We start from the raw sequence: 18,028 nt of genomic DNA on the forward strand, positions 1-18,028 counted from the left end.
TTTTTTTATAATGTAATAATATGTTGTTTTGAGTAAAGAAATATAGAGAATTTTTTTTCATGTCATCGTTTTTTGTAAAGCCTAGCCTATCATAAACACGTTGTATTTATTTTATTAAGGAAGTTCTACAGGAGAAAAAATTCAACAATGAAGCTGTGTATATTATTTTTTGTTATTGTTTCGTTAAGTATGAGTTTTAATTTTAAATTTAGTACATGCTAAGACGTTTATATTAAGACGGTTTGACTTATAATACTTTAAACAATACTTGAAAATTCATTTCGAGAAACAAGTTCATTATTTTAATCTTATAATATATGTAAAATGAATGTAAATTATATCAAATGAATGGAAATGCGTCATGACTCTATTAAAAGAACATGAATACTACAAGGCAAAAAAGTTATATTAAGGTTATTCAATTCAATTATTTTCCTTCTCCAACCCAAATTCCAGCTATTAAGACAAAAAAAATGGAAATATGTTAATAATATAATTTCATAAATTGGAATTAAGAATAACAAAGAATGAAGAGCTGCATCATCGACTTTGCAACCGACAATCGATATCGGGTAAATATTGTGTCTACTCAACGTGCTTCTGCAATGGGGAGGGAAACTCGTTTATGCTCACAAAAAGTAAGAACGAAAGAATACAACCTTTTTTTTCAAATCATATATGGACAAATTAATACAAATGACACACTGTAATGAGATGATATATTTATATGTTACATCTATCGTAACCAGAGAACCATGATGGTTCTGCTAGTTTTGCAAGCTCGCCGTACTCTGCATTATTATGAAATGGCTCAAACTGATCATTAAAACGGTTTTGTTCCTTTGAGTCGTCATAACTGGGCATGACAACATCGTCATCATAAGTTGGTCGTACCGATCCCTTCGGTAAACGTGCTTCTGCAAGGAGCTCATTAAGTGTGATGATCTCCTTCTCATGTTTCTTCTTCAACTTGTCAATTTGTTTGTAGGCCTTGGCGGCTTCCTGTTCTGCATCCATCGCCCGTTTCTGCAATTACATGTTAAAAAGTGAGGCTCAGTTAGTGAAATTACAATCACAGCAACTAAACATAATAAAAAGTCATCCAGTTGATAAAACCAAACATGGCGGGTATTTGAATTGTTGCTAACCTGTGCAGCAGTGACAGTTTCTTCAGCCTCTTTAAGCCGCAAAAGCAGTTCACCAGCAGCTTGTACTGCTTCTGCAGTGTCCTTCAACTGTGACTGAAGCCCTTTATTTTCATCCCTTAAGATTCTTCGTTCTTTTTCTCTTTCCGCTTTTAACGCTGAAATTTCAGCAGCAAGGGCATTTATGAACTTAGATTCTGCACCTCTTACTCCTGCTCTGGAAGCCGCTTTCTTGACATCCTCAATTCCTTCTTGGATCTGTCTATGCCTTGCAAGCAAATGGATGTGTTTCTCTTCCAAATCAGCATATTGTTCTAAAAGTCTTGCATGCCCTTCTATAGCCATGTGCATGGCTTCCTGAAGCTCCTGAGTACACTGCCTCTCAGCATCTAATTCCCGCTTCCTCTTTTCAGATAGCAACCTGCTACTTTCAAGCTCAGCTCTAAGTTCTTCAGAAAGACAAATCCACCTGCTTTCTGCCTCAGTCCATTTAATTCTTTCTTGTTCAAATTGTGCTTCAATATCATTCTTGGATGATGCTAGAATTTCTTTTGCTTCATTATTGTTCTTGGAGGATTCTAGAATTTCCTTTGCTTCAATATCGTTATTGGATGATGCTAGAATTTCGTTTGTTTTCTCTCTCTCATCTGTCAACTCTGGAATGGCAGCGAGGGTTGCTGCCGTACTGGGATCAGAAGACAACGTCAATTGCAATAGAGGATATTGCTTCCTTGATGATGTTGATGAAGATTCAATATAAAATTGAAGCTGGCTTCTCAAACTTTGTATCTCTTCCATCAGCACTTCTCTCTCCCCAAATTTATAGAAATTTTGATACTTTTCCAATTCATCTTGCACCTTTTTCAACTCTATCTTCATTTCCAAAACTTCTGGATGATTCTCGTACTTATCCTTTAACAACTGTTGATAGTAATCACACATTATGAGCATAAAATATCAGACTACTGTTCATAAATGTGAAGGGCAAAAGAACATATTTCTACCTTGTGTTCATGGTTAAGAGCCACTAGTTCTTCTGCCATGAACTCTTCAGTGGGTAAAACACCATCCATGAGGCTCTCAAGACGAAGAATTTTATCTTCCCTTGTCTGTGTAACTATAGCATTGCATTCGATCTCATGCTTGTACTGTTCCACCTACAAGTACAAGGGAAGCATTCATTAATAACATCGTACACAAAAAAAAAAAAAAAAAAGAGAGATGGTTGTAAATAAGAAAGAAATTTACCAGGCGATTAAGCTGCAATATCTCAGAACTCTGCTTGGCACAAAACTCTTCAAGTGCCATTTCTCTCCTTATAGATTCTGCCAAAACCTTTTCTACTGCCTAATTAACAGAAGTAAATGGAGTTATAAGTGATATAATGAATTCAAGTTCTACAAAAGAAATGCAACTGAATTTTTACACCTACTTTGAGCACTTGTTTCTTTGGCCTATCAACAGACCCAGGACATTCAAACGGTACTAACTGTAGGTTTGAGTTATTGTCAGTCTCGTTGGCCTCAAGTTGTGCTCTGCTTTTACAATTACTACAGGTGAATAAAACAGAATTCTCTCCAACATTATCATCAAGAGAAGTCTGCAGCCCCACATCAACTTTGTCAATTGGAAAAACTAATTTAGATTCTCTTGGCCGTAAGGAAAACCTGTTTGCTGACTGCCTCAAAGCTGAATTGCGTTGGTAACTATCAATAATTTCAAGACCATGGCGTATGCTTGCTGCTAAATTTTCTGTTTTACTAATGAAATTTGGAGCTGTCTGACTACTACATGCAGAATATGAGTTTTTCTTATTGCTAGTTCTAATTCCCAAATCTTTTTCAACATGAAGATCGTTCTCAGAAGGAGACAACCCTGTTGATGTCCTCAGACTTTTTCTGCTGGTACTGATTCTAGGTGAAACACTAGGAGCTGGGGATTTAAGGATTGGGGACAAATCACACTGAACTATGCTAAGACTGGCAGGTGAGACACAATTCATTGCTGCACTAGGAGACTCACTGGGCACATCTGGGGCTGAAAAACCTGTAAAACTTCCAATGTCAGATTCACCCATTGGACATGACGGTTCACTGAGACTTTTACTGCCAGGTATATTTTTCTCCTCACTAGGTTGAGATAAATCCTGCTCATCAGTGTTCATTCCATTGTCATTGTCAGATGCAATATTACAATTACTCGGCATATTGGTATTGCAGGAAGCTTCATCATGGTCCTCAATAACTTCCTCGTCAATTTCCATCTCCTCATCACCATCTTCATCAACACGCGATAATGGTGGTGGTCGATTGAGGCTGGACTGTAACAAATTCAAGCTTCGCCGGATCCAAGCTGCTGAATGACCTCCACTTGAGCCCATTGGGTTGTAGCCATTTTCTTTAATTCGGTGGAGCTCATCCTGTTGATATACAAAAGCAAAATGAAGAATGGAAAAACAGAAGGTGATTTAAAATTATCACAACAATATACCCTTAGTTGCCGTATCACTTGTCTCAAGTGTTTCACATCTTCTTCCATAACTTCATTAACAACTGCCTTGTTCTTGATAGCTTTTGCACGTTGCGCAAATCTCAGTGTACTAAATGTTTCACTCCTACAACTGCAGGACCAAGACATTTAAAAAAAATCTGTAGTACAAAAGAATTAGAAGGTAAAACATTTCAAATGAGCAGTGCTTCACATACTACCTTTGTGCTGGTGAAATAGCACAAATCATTGCTAATTTTGCATTTCCTCCAAGAGACTCCTGCAACAGAAATGTCAGCCTCGAATCTCTATATGGTATATGCCGCTGCTTTCCCGATTGAGAGACTTCCGCAAGAATATTTATCAAATTCCTGCAGTACAATTTAACCTCAGTAAAGTACTAGCTTATAATAAAGAAATCCATGATTCCAAAAAAACACTTGCATCTCTGTAATAATCTAGTTTTGCCATTTGTTTGTTTTACTGATCTAAATTACATTCATAAGTGTCCTAACATTAAGAAAATGTAACTTTCAGTACCGAACTGTCTTTGTTAACATTTATCCTAGCACCTGAAGCTGGCACTTAAGGATACCATGATATTTGGCTTATTTCTGGGCTTTCGTTAAAGCCTCGACAAATCACATACAAGATTTTCTTCTTTTTCGTGTTTCTGGCTTGGTATTCAAAGCTTTAATTCACCATTTGTAATTATCTTTAACACTATTTGCTCTCAATATAATACACTCACAAGTTAAACCATACCCAAGCTGTGAGAGTGATCTATTAATATTCCCAGCTTCTTTCAATCGCTCTCCTGCAGCACCAGTAGATTTTTGTCGTTCTGACCCAGCTAAATCAACAAGATTGATCCTACTTGTTTTAAATCTGCTCAAACCATCTGCTGTACTCTGCAAACATGAATTTACTTCAAAACACTGAAAAGTTCTTTTGGCAAACAATTGTTGAGAAGGACAAAAATTCAGGATGAACAGATTTCTTAAGCTTTCATATTAGCTTAATCAAACACTTTCAACTGTCTGCATTAACATAGGATCTATTATTCTATCATTAACATCAGCAGTCCACTCATCATTACTAAAAGTGAACATTATGGACACTTGAGATAGTGTATCACCTTGCATCGAGATTCAACTACACAAATTAAAACAGTGTGTGAGCGGGAACTCTCTGAGTTTATACTGGTTGCACCAGTTCTCCTGTTTGATAATCCCTGCAATATGAAAGGCAGATATCAGTAAAACACGTTACATGGAAGGGGATGTTGTGGCATTCTCTACAGCCATACGACCTACATTGTATTAAATTTGTTTAATTGAAGCAAAACAATAATAAGCGTTTGAAGCAGAGTTTCTACACAAATGTTCTTTAAGAGTCTTTACTCTTCCAGAAAACTTTACACAAGTGAAACCAAAAGTTTATTATTTAATTAAAATCATAGCAATGCATGACATAAAATCTCTCCATTTTCTTCTAGCAACTTCACTGCTTTCCATTGAGCATCATGTTTGAAAGCATAAAAAATAGCTGTTGTACAACACCAGGCTATAACTAGTTACTGAGGTTAATGATATTGCCCCTTAAGACAATGCTCAAAACTGAGTCATAAAATAAAGAGAACATATGTCTTAATACAACACCGGTGGTAATTGTGACAAATACCTTTATTAAAAGCTGAGTTACATCCTTAATTGAAGACACGGGCTCCTCTGTAAGATTTTCAACATAGACACCAGATTTGACATCTTCTCGAATCTGGACAAAAAACAAAATATCAGTTCCAGCACAAAATTGCTAAGCACGAGAAAAGCAATTAACACAAATGGTGTTTTAGAATTTACCTGTAGGTTTTTCAGACTTGGATCCAATAGATCCATGATTTGCTCATTATATATCTGCAAAAAAACCTTTTGTGTCAAATGGACTTACTGAGAAGGTTAAACAAGTCTCCAACAGGGAAGAAGCAATTTAGAGTTAATCAACCTCAAGAAAAGAACAGTTGCACTGATAGTTGAGTTGCTTGTCAGAATGCTTAGCTTGCTCCTGTGCAAGAAATGCAACAGTTAGTAAACGTCACGAAAATGGTGCAAACACTTCAAATAATTTTACAAGAAACCAAAATGGAATGTTTACTTCATTTATGCGTGCAAATAGTTGCTGAAAAACACGGGGTGCAAGTCCTTGCTGATCGTTTTCTTCCAACAAACAGTTAGCAGGACCCCACATCGTATAAGTCTTCCCACTCCCCGTCTAGCAAGATCAAAAACACAACATCATCAAACTCAACAGCACAGGAGCGGCAGCAACAGGACAAAACTAAAAGTTAAATTAAAAGTCAACGGGAAGAAGAAAAACCTGTCCATAAGCAAAAACCGAACTATTGAAACCAGCCAAGCAATGCTCCACCAGTGGCGCACCAACATGTTCAAAAATATCCAGCTGAAAAACAAGATCCCAAAGCGCATCAAACACCGAAATCAATAATTCTGAAGAAGATAAACCACGGTTTTAAATTAAGGTTTGACCACAGTCCTTGTGGCGAAAAATCGCGTTAGGGAACATCTCTTTCAAACAGAGGATAAAAGAACGGTACTGAGCATGACTAAAAATAGAAACCCTGCCTGAGTAGCCGCAGTGTCAGCAACGGAATCGAAAGTGAAGTTGTGGCCATTGATGGACAATGAATCATTGGAAACCTTCTGAACGGTGGGATCTCCTTCGTCCTTGTCGGGACAGAGAGGCCTCATCCTCACAATAACCTGCAAAAATGGCAAGAAGCGAGAAAGGGAAGTCAGATAGAAGACATTAGAAACTAAGAAGTCGAAAAGAGTAATAGGCGAAAGCAACCTTGACGCCGGAATCGGAGGATGCGGGGAGGGAATTGTCGGTTAGGGCATCGGCAGCCGTGGCGAGCTTTCGCTTGAGAGGGTTGGAAGCGGGGGGTCTCGGAGGCAAGGGACTCTTGAACTTAGCGGGGGAAGGGACGGCGAGATTGGGATCGGAGGGAGGGTCATTCTCTTTGGAGTGTTTGTGCTTGCGAGAGGGGCGGGTTTTGGCGGAGCTAGGAGAGGCGGCTGTGGTGGCCGCAGAAGCGAGTTCTGCGTCCCTGAGAGGGTTTCTTGGGAGCATGAAGTGCTTCATTTTGGGGCAGAGAGGAGAAGAACACAGAAAGCGAACGAAATGGGGAAAGGTAAGAAGAAAGATGATGGGGTTTGGAAAGAGCCGTTGGAGGGATAGGGATTTGAATTATTAGAGAGAAGAGTTGAGTTGACAGAGAAAGGAAGAAAGAATAAAGATAATAGAGAGCGAAATTAACTTTTTGAATTTGTGTTGGATCTGGAGCGTCTCACTGGATCCGGATACCCGGAAAACACAAGGATCCGATGGAACTCGGGTCTGGACCCTTTCTTTTTCCTTACCGACATTGAAAACCAAACTGCTTGTTATCATTATGTGTATCATTAAATTATTACTAGCTTAGACTATAGTGCTTAACAAAGTCTTAAATTCAACCATATTAAATAAACTTCACTAAACAACTGATATCATCATCGCTTTAATATTAATGGAAGTGGATTTTTATAAAATTCAATTATGTCAATAACAATATTGTGTCACTACTTCTAAGTTAAGTTTTCAGAAACTTTCATTACCAACTTAAATAACTCGAAAATAACTAGAAAACAAAATCTAACAACAAAATGGAATTTAATAATTTAAATATGATTATCAAATTAAATGTTCTTCTCATTAATTTTGGGTGATTCACTAATTAAAATTATATTATATTTGTCGTCTCGTCAATATTTCTCTTCCAGTATCTTCTTCGTGAAAGTATATAAGGTATGTTAATCATACATTAAAAATAATTATGAAATTTAGTACTAATGATTCTTATAATCTTAATTTTGGAATTATCTTGTGACAAATAATTTCAGTAATTTCTTAGATCTTTAGAAATTGTGTAAATTTAAATCACGTAACCCATGATTAAATAGGAATCAGTATTATCATATTAATAATGTTAGAGAATGATGAGTTTTTATAATGATATGAACGTTTTGTCTTATAAAAACTTAAATGTACCATTTTATATGGTCAACATCATTTAGAAGTGTCAATAGACTCCTCTTAATAAATATTGAAATCATAGGTCAAAATAATTAAAAAATATATATTACACAAGTATTACAAATATTAAAATTAAAAATAAATAGTAAGCCTAAAAATAATATTTCTGATTAAACATAATTCTCAAGTGGTGTAATCAATCCCATGTTTCGAGAACCACTATACAAAAAGATGCTTAATTACGTATAATATTATAATAGTAAAATCCACGTATATACTAAATAAATTTTAACAGACATAATTTTTTTACTTTAAAAAAGTAAACTAGTTATTATTTGTGTACCTTAATTTATTATAAGTTTATTAAAAAAACACACGCATTCCCTGTATAACTAAATGTAATTTTTTTTCTTTTACTTATTGACTAAAGTTATACTTGTCAGTAAAAAATATCATATTTTAAATTATAAAGAAGCATTGTTAAATATAGTTATAGTTTAAAATGGTAACTTTATATATTTTTTAAATTATGAATTTATAATATTAGTAACTAAAGTTAACTAATTTAGTTAACTTTTTTTTTATCATAATAAATTAACTATGTGCTTGTAATATACACGGAGATTGATATAAACTATTTGTAATTATTAACAATTAATGATGTTGAAATTTGCTATAGAGATCAAATAAAAAAGTAAATGAAGATTACTTTGAATATATTATATTAAAAAACTTTGTGATTAGAAAATAAGTCAAAATTAAATAGAAATCAAAACGAAAACACCAATACTCATTAAGCTAAGGACACTATGTTCAAGTTGAAATAGAGAGATGTATGATATATAAATTTTACTAACAATATTTTCATGTTAAATATGTGAACGAAAAAATAATTACATTCGTACAACTGTTTAATTATTTGAGTACATTAATTGCATAAAATCATTAATTTTATCTTCAATTACATTAATTGTTTAATGTTAAAAGATGTCACATTGAAGAAATTTTTAGAAACAAAAACATATTGGATTCAACATGAATAGTTGTCTCATTTACATTTTACTTTTCATTTAAAATATATTTAAACTCGCAACATCCGCATATACTCACAAATATTTAAAAAATTATATTTTATAAACTTTTAAAATAAAATTACCAAAAAATATAAAATAAAATTTAATTCTAATTAAATTTAACTTGATCGAATACAAATTAATTTTAATTTTAATTAATTTTAACATAATAAAATATAAATTAAATTTTATTTATTTTTTTTACGAATAGTGAATATTCACGAATATTAATAATATCATACCGTTTATAAGCAAATATTGAATTATCATTTAACTGTAGATATCAAGTATCTATAGATATTTATGGATAATTTAGTAAAAATGTTATGATAAACTCAATAAACCTTACTATAACAATCTGTCATACTTCAAACATAGCCCTTCGTAACCAACACCTCTTGTATAAAAAAATATACACTTATAAGCAAATAACAATAATCTATTAAACCTTACTATAAATAACAAACAACACGACAAACCATAAACCTTATCATAAATAACAATCAACATAATAAATCCAAGAAACCTTACTATGACAAATCTCATAAAATTCATATAAATTTAAGTCTAACAATCTTAAAACTCTTATATTCTATCTCCATGAAGAAAACTTTATGGTTACGTACTAAGCGTACGTAACACACACACACACACATATATTATCTATTATAATTAATTAATTTATGAACTGAATACTATGCTATCATCGACGTATAAATTCTGGAAAAGATAAATGACAGAGATAATTAATTAAAAATTACCGGTTACTATTCAGCTGCGTTATTTTAACTATGTTAAATTATATGATTCCCGTACCTATAAAATTGTTATATTCAAAATGTATTTATATGAACTAACAAAGAAATTGAGTTCTAACGGGAATTATCCGTACAATAAATTCGCTGTCTGGTATTACATACGGCTTTTTGATGAACTTTTTCCATTAGTAGTGCATATATCAATAGTGAATGACAGAAAATTATATGAACTAAAGCAAGTTAAATTAAGTATTCATAAGTAATTGAGTTCTAACTATGAGAAGTAATTAAGTATTCATAAAAGTCCAATTAGAGAGAGCAGTGATATCAGAAGAAAAAAACGTCTACATCACAATTGAAGTTAAATGGGTTATTTGATTTTCTCCCTCTGTTTTCAGTTTTAACTTATATTGTTAGATAATGCAGAGACATGCGTTCGCAATTACAAGAAAGAAGTTATTGATCATATTTTAATTTTGTATGTTATCTTTTAAGACAAACAAATCAAAAGAGTAGAATTTAAGATTGTGGGCATGAGTGTTTGCCACCCTTTCGTAATTTGGAGTTGGCAAAGCAAATTCCAACGAATAAAATAAAATATTTGTTTTGATGGATAGCAATAAATATGTCACTTGTCTTTTTCTGGTCAGATTTGACAAATACTGCATAAATTAATGCGCTAAACTTTAAGGACTTTTCCACCAAACTAGACATATTTGCCTAGAATATTATATAAATGGGTAAATTTTGATTAAATATAAAGTTGTGAGAGGTCAAAACGACTTCAAATGAAAATGTCGTGTCCCCCTGCACGATTTCACACTGTGCATTTGACCAATGGTGAAGTTGTGCACCCAAAAACGACTTCTGGATCCTGTAATCGATTACAATATACTGATAATCGATTACACAGTGTTGAAATCGTGATCCCCTGCACGACTTTCAGTGTAGTAGACAAAAATGCTAATGGTAATCGATTACGTTCTGTAATCGATTACCAGTGTTTTAAGTGTGCAAGAACCACCCTGATAAGCGATTACAAGCTTCTTGTAATCGATCACCAGTGTGTTTTGGTTGGTTTTTTAAAATTATTTTGCAGTTTACATATTTTATGTATTGTTTGTGTTATACGAAAAAAGAAATTGTGGTTATTATTTAATGTAATTGATCCAGTGTACAGTCTTAACAACATTTTCAAGACATATGAAGTACAATTTCACCAAATTCAAATCAAGATTATTGGTCTGCGTATACTAGGTCCAAACTTCATACCAAATCCTATAATGCGATGCAAGCAATCCAGAAGACCATCTACAAATAGGATTCATAATGAAATTGATCAATCCAATCCAGATAAGCCAAAAAAAATGCTCTTACTGCCGCAACGAAGGTCACAGGAAAAATTGTCCATTTCATCATTAGTTATTTCTTAATCTTACCCAATTGTAATCAAATCGACTATTAATATATTACTATTAATATTTCTTATTAATATTTTTTTTCTCTTTTCTTCAAATTTGTCTCCATTCATTAAATAATAACCACAATTTCCCACAATTTCTTTTTTGTATAAGGACACTCGTAATCGATTACAAGAAGCTTGTAATCGCTTACCAAGGTGGTTCTTCCACACTTAAAACACTAAAACACTAGTAATCAATTATAGAAGTGTTATAATCGATTATCAGTAGCATTTTTGTCTACCACACTGAAAACACTGAATTGTGCAGGAGTCACGATTTCAACACTGTGTAATCGATTATATTGTAATCGAAGTCGTTCTTGGGTGCACGACTTCACCTATTCTCATAATATATCATTTCTTTTTGCCTATTTTATTTTGATAAAAAAGCCAAACTTTAAGTTTATTTTTAATATAATTTTTTTATAATACTTAATAAATAAAAATAATATACTTTTAAAAATAAATTTATTTTTGAATGATTATCAATAATCAGGTTTAAACTTTTGTGTTTCTTATTTTGATACAGCTTAAAAGTATAAACACATGAAGTTAAAAAAGTATTTAATAACTTAGACTTTTGTGTAGACCTGAGATTATTTCAAAAAGCTATATCCGATTATTTATGGATTTCAAAAATTAAACATGTAATTATATAAAGAAAAATGTAATCAACTATAGTGGAAAAAAAAAACAACTGCACTTTGTTGTTTATAAGGTTCCTAGGGAGGACCAGACACAAACCTCTTGCTGTTTCAAAAAATGGCAAACATACCATGATGTCACAAATAAACACTCAAACCTGGTTCCAGTTACATTCACTACAGAACATATATTCAGAACACTTCTTAGGACACAAACTTACAATAATTATATTAATACTCATATTTTCTCTGGTACACATGATTAGTATTCATGTATATATATATAGATTTCAAATTTTAGTCGAAAATTCCCGTTCTCCCCACACACACCATACAAAAAGTACATGTAGGAAAAAATTATTACCATGCATATCTAGTCAAGAAATTAACCTCCATGGTTATTATTCTACAAGGATTCTCTCTCTTTCTCTCTCTCTCTCTCTCTCTCTCTCTCTCTCTCTCTTATATTCTTCACTGGTTAGTGTTGGTGGTGGATGCAGGTGCAAAGTGGAGGAGCTTCTTGGAAGAAAGCCATGGCTTTACCACCACCACTGAGGAGAACATTTTGTGAATCCCTCTATGAGTAGCAGAGATCTTCAAATAGTACTTCAACCCTGACACCACTTGTTGCTGCGCCTCCACCACTTCTGTAAAGGTCAACTTCTCTCTCTCGTTATCGCTGTCGTTCACCGAAGACAGCTTCAAACCGTGGTTGTACTCCTCCACCGAGAACCTCCCGAGCTCTTGCACTTCCCTGTTTGTTCCTCACGTCAGGGATCTCCGTCTTCCCCCCAACCAATCGAGCACACGATGCAGAAGAAAGAACCGAGAGCAAGGTGACCAGGATCGTGAGAGTCACAGCCATCATCGAAGTAATTAACCTTAATAGTTTTTCTCTAACGTTTGTTCAACTTGGTCGTAGAATAGTAAGCACGAGTGGGATGAAAGCGTGTAGAATATGAGAGATGTATATATAGTGAGGTTTTGCATGTGTTTGGTTTGGACACGTAAGAGGAAAAGGATGTGCTGCCGCGTATTTTATGCAGGATGAGGTTTTATGGAGTTGTTGATTGTGAGAGAATAATTGAGTTATCTATATCCCATTGGGTTCTGGTGCAAGGCATGGGACATGACAGACAAAATATACATGGTGGTGGTGCATGGCGTGGTCCTGCTCCATGCATCAGCGTAACATTGTGAATTTGGTGGTTTTGTGAGAGACTGACAGATAAGCCACCATGTTCTTGAGAGACTGCCACGTTTGGAGGATGCATGCAACCACTGCTATCTAGCTATGGTGTCATACGTGACTCTGATGATGCCTTTAAAGACTTAAATTCAACTAAAAACAAATAATACGAAAAAATGAATCAGAAGCCTATAAAGACTAATTAAACCTTACTAAACATCCATAGAGTTTACTTCTTGCACCTTTATAATTTATTGGCGTATCCGCTTGAATTTTTAAAATGATTATTTTATCTTTTATAAAACTAACTTTCGAATTATCTCTGTTGTAGGAAATTTTCAGAATAAGTTTTTAAATTTCAGAGTAAGATTTTTTAATCATGAGATTTTTAAATCAAAATTTCTGAAATGTATAAAACACATTCGGAAATAAGTTTTTGGAACACATTATGTCTTTTAAAATAAGTTTTCTAAATTATCTTTATATGAAATGTATTTCGGAAAGGGTTTTCTGAATTAAATGAAATACATTTTAAAAAAAGCTTTCCAACATATATGAAATATTTTACGGAAAGAACATCTCCAATTGAGTTTTTTTTTTTCACATTTTCTGTTTTCTTTTTCTATAACAGTCTTCCTTTCTTGTTATTATGGGTTCAGTTAATAATATTGGAGGTACAAAAAGTAACAATAAACATCCATTTAGGAAGAAATCGATAAACCCATTCAATAGAAAAAAAATGAGCCTATGTAACTTGGGGGTGTTACTCCCTCCACCCCCACACGTCTCTTCCTCCACCTCCCCAATTTTCTAAAATGCCAATTATATCCTTCTAAAATAACAATTATATCCTCAAAAGTTAAAATTTTTTATTTTTATTATTTTAATATTTTAATTTATTTAAAACTTCTGATTTACTTCCTTCTGCACCTCTTCCTCTCTTCCATTTTCGTTTACCTTTCTCTCTTCCGTTAAGCTTCTTCTCCACCTATAACAAATTCATATTTTAACAAATTCATATTTTAACAAAATTATTACGTTTAAAAACTAACCATATATAACATTTAAAATTATAAATTTAAATATAAATTACTTTAAATAAAATAAACCAATAAAATAAAAACGAAACGTAAAAGGAACACTGGACGGATGACATCCTTCAACGGATGTCAACATCCGTTGAAGGCAAAACGGATGTCGACATCCGTTTTGCCTTAAACGGATGTCGACATCCGTTTTGCCTTAAACGGATGTTGACATCCGTTGAAGGATGTCATCCGTCCATAGGCAGTGTTCCTTTTACGTTTCGTTTTTATTTTACTACGTTTTGCGGCTCATGCAAGGATTATAGGCTTGGATATTAAAAGGATTATTGGAAGTATGAGAAGGATTTAGGGTTTAGGATTATTGGAAGGATTATGACTACGTACCTGGAGAGGAACCACGACAAGGACACTACACCATAAACGCACTGCACCACGTACTGCACCGAGAACAAGAAGAAGATTGTTTGATAATTCTTTTCACGATCACCAAGCTTTGTAGAAAAATATTTTACTCATACAAGAAAGTACGTAGGTTATCAGTGAAATATGTTATAAATGAATAAAATTAAAAAACAATAATTTTAAAAATAAAATTTTACTGAGGGGCAAAATAGTAAAGGAAAGGTGGAGGAAGGGGCAAAATAGTAAAGGGGAGGTGGAGGAAGAGATGTGTGGGGGTGGAGGGAGCAACACCCGTAACTTGGGCCTAAATTATGATAGAACAGTTGGGCCGCTCTAATAAGTGTGTACAAACTGAAGCCCAACCATGCACTTCCTCACTGCACCGTTACCTTCGCTGCTCGCTCCCCTTTTGACCTCTTCCTTCCCCACCCTCATTCTACTTCTCCTGCTGGACCGGTTGGGTGCTCCGATTCGCGTTTCATCGTTTAGAGAACAAGGGTGACATCAAGTCAAATGAACCTTATCGTTGTCGGGTTTGTGGGAGAAAGTTTTATACTGATGACAAGCATGTCAACCATTTCAAGCAACTGCATGGGAACAGGAAGTATAAGAAGGTGAAGTTGGTGGCTAAGTATTGTATGAAAATGGAAAAGTATAAGAAGGCTGCAAGCTGCAGATCGAACATTGCAAAGCCACATTGTGGATGTCATGGATTCTTGTGTCTGATGATTCTGATTTTGTTGATGTGATAAAGGAGGCAAGGCTGCGATGTCTGAAGACGATTGTCGTTGGGGATATTGATGATGGTGTCTTGAAGAGGACTGTGAAACAATTGAAGGATTACATGAGAATGAGAGAAATTAAGGTAAAAAACTATGAAAAGAAAAGAAGAACACATTGATCATGGTTAGAGGAGGAATCACAGAGAGGAGGAAAATCCATTTCCAAACAGGACAAAGTCTATGAAAGTGGAAGTTTGGAGTTTGAGATGGGAAAGACGGAGAGGGAAGTATGCTTATATGATATGTATGTAAAGGAAGCATGCTATTGCCACCAATGTGCCTTGATTAATGTGACCTTTTGTCTATGAGAAGTTTCTCCTGCACCATCAAAAGTCCATCTTCCACCTCCATAATACCAAAAGTTCCGCTTAAAATATTTACTTAACTAGCGTCCGAATTACAGTTAAAAAATTAATATAACCGGCGTTCGAATTACGATTAAGAAATGGGTTTGCTCCCTCCACCACCACAGCCTTCTCCCTCCACCTCCCATTTACTATTTTGCCCCTCAGTAAACTTTTATTTTTAGAATTATTGTTTTTTAATTTTACTCATTTATAACATATTTCACTGATAACCTACGTAGTTCCTTGTATGAGTAAAATATTTTTCTGCAAAGCTCAGTGATCGTGAAAAGAATTATCAAGCAATCTTCCTCTTGCTTTCGGTGCAGTACGTGGTGCAGTACGTGGTGCAGTGCGTTTGTGGTGTAATGTGCTTGTCGTGGTTCCTCTCCAGGTACGTAGTCATAATCTTTCCAATAATCCTAAACCCTAAACCCTAAACCCTTCCAATAATCCTTTCAATAATCTTTCCAATAATCCTTTAACCCTAAAACATAAAATGAAAACGAAGCCTAACGGATGACATCCTTCAACGGATGTCAACATCCGTTTAAGGCAAAACGGATGTCGACATCCGTTTCGCCTTAAACGGATGTTGACATCCGTTGAAGGATGTCATTCGTTTAAACTTTGTTTTAATTTTATGTTTCTGTTATTATTTTATTAGATATTTTAATATTTTGATTTATTATTTTTGAATATCTTTTTAATGTATTTTAATAATGTATATTTATATTAGTTTATATTTAAATATTAAAATATTAAAATAATAAAAATAAAAAATTTTAACTTTAAGATATAATTGGAATTAAAGATAATTGGGGAGGTGGAGGAAGAAGGCTGTGGAGGTGAGGGAGCAACACCCTTAAGAAATTTATTTAACCGTTTGAATTACGAGAAATTCACTTAATCGATTCGATTAAGATTATTTTTTACTTTTGTTTAATAATAAAGAACTTACTAAAAATATTAAAAGTTAAATATTTTAAAGTAAAAAACTAAATTTAAATATTATTTATTTGAATTCCAAAATTAAAAAATATTTTTTTAATATAATAAATATTTAAAATTTAAAAAGAAATATGTTGACATTTTTTTTATTAAAATGTTATTCAGTTATAAAAATTATAAAAAGATATTACAAAATTAAAAAAAAAAGACCGTAAATCAAAATACGGTTAAACATTTAATTTGAAATTGAACATGTTAACCGTAATTTCGGTTACATATTTTTTTTAAGTTTTTCTTTTAAATTAATTAAATATTTATTATAGGTTTAATGTCTCCTAAAGTCTCTAATCTCAAATAGGCCTCCTTCTTTTTCAACGTTTCAATTGGGTCCTTATTTTTGTAAAATTGGATCAAATAGGACTTTCCGTCAAATTGAGATAATACCGTTAGGGAGGGGGTTTGAGAAAAATTCTCCATTTTCCCTTGTTCATGTTAGAGGAGTGAGGTTTGGAAGAGGGAATAAAATAATAGGAAGGGATAGGGGATGATGATTCAGAAAGAAGACCTGCAGAATTCAACACAGTTTAAGTTTTAAGTTTATATGTAATTTTTTTTTCTTTATATTCTCTCCTTCACTCCCTTCCACGGCAACCCCTGCCTCTACCAAACCAGTCCAACTGTGACTCTCTCTGGCCGGCCAAAATCATCACCGACGACGCCCTCCGCACTGGAAGTGCCACCACACACCATCGTTCCAGCTTCTTTCTTTCCCATGCGAGCCATTATCAGAGCAAGAACGGTAATGGGATGAAGATTGGAAGCTGAAATTGGAATCATGGAGAATTTCGGGAAAGCTGGTTTTGGAGGAATCGTATGGATGAAAAGGGAAACATTTTTTTTTTAGGATTTTGGATATGGTGGTGTCTACTGGACCTTGAAGGAGAAGAGATGCACTAAGAATAGTTAACAGAGGGGAAAAGAGAACACTCCCTTTCGACACTTGATTTTATTTCACCCCTTAATTTTATTTCATTTTCAACTTTGCCCTTTCAGCACTATTTATCCTTCATTTTTTAATTAAAAAAAAACACAGTTTAGTCACGTAAGCATGCCACGTATCATCCTATTTAACGGTGTTTAATCAATTTGACGAAAAGTCTTTATTTGATCCAATTTTACAAAAATAAAGATCCAATTGAGACGCCGAAGGAGACCTATTTAAGATTTTGGACGAAAATAGGGACTTTAGGAGACATTGAATCTTTATTATATTAATAGAATAATTTTTAATTATAAAATTCAAATAAATAATTTTTAAATTTACCTTTTTAATTTAAAATATTAAACTTTTAATATTTTTAATATGTTTTTTATTTTTATTATTAATAATAAATAAAATCAAAAGTTAAAAAGAAAAAAACTTAAACTGGGCGTTCAAAACCAGTTAAGTAAATTTTTTAACCGGTTTTTGAATGCCGACAAGGATATTTTTAGAATTATGAAAATACAAGATGAAATTTTGGAGGTACAGGAGAACTTCTTTTTGTCCATTTGATGAAAAATACTTTATTGATTGATTGTTTTTAAAAATAGATCAAATTGAAAACGTTTGGAATAATGAAAGTAAGTTAAAAAAATTGGAACTAAAATTTT

The 18,028-nt window shown here is 33.4% G+C and overlaps 2 protein-coding genes across 2 annotated transcripts; both read right to left on the bottom strand.

Annotated features, from left to right (window-relative positions):
* Positions 1-472: 472 nt before the first annotated feature.
* On the bottom strand, positions 473-6,914 carry LOC124820614 (kinesin-like protein KIN-12B). Its single transcript, XM_088115149.1, has 16 exons — positions 6,501-6,914; positions 6,275-6,412; positions 6,009-6,092; positions 5,787-5,903; positions 5,637-5,696; positions 5,495-5,548; positions 5,316-5,408; positions 4,771-4,866; positions 4,398-4,543; positions 3,854-4,003; positions 3,636-3,765; positions 2,578-3,564; positions 2,394-2,492; positions 2,150-2,302; positions 1,149-2,066; positions 473-1,026 (listed from the first exon to the last, which is right to left on the bottom strand). The coding sequence occupies exons 1-16, from the start codon at positions 6,792-6,794 to the stop codon at positions 724-726; spliced, it is 3,822 nt and encodes a 1,273-aa protein (XP_087971275.1). The 5' UTR covers positions 6,795-6,914; the 3' UTR covers positions 473-723.
* A 4,885-nt stretch (positions 6,915-11,799) lies between these two features.
* On the bottom strand, positions 11,800-12,623 carry CYS2 (PHYTOCYSTATIN 2). The gene is given in 2 exon segments (XM_047308064.2): positions 11,800-12,420; positions 12,422-12,623. Coding segments are annotated over 2 exon segments (396 nt in total). The 5' UTR covers positions 12,530-12,623; the 3' UTR covers positions 11,800-12,132.
* Positions 12,624-18,028: the final 5,405 nt, after the last annotated feature.

This window comes from Vigna umbellata, chromosome 5 (assembly GCF_029865625.1).
Source record: "Vigna umbellata cultivar VRB3 chromosome 5, Vumbellata_1.0, whole genome shotgun sequence".
Lineage (NCBI taxonomy): Eukaryota > Viridiplantae > Streptophyta > Magnoliopsida > Fabales > Fabaceae > Vigna > Vigna umbellata.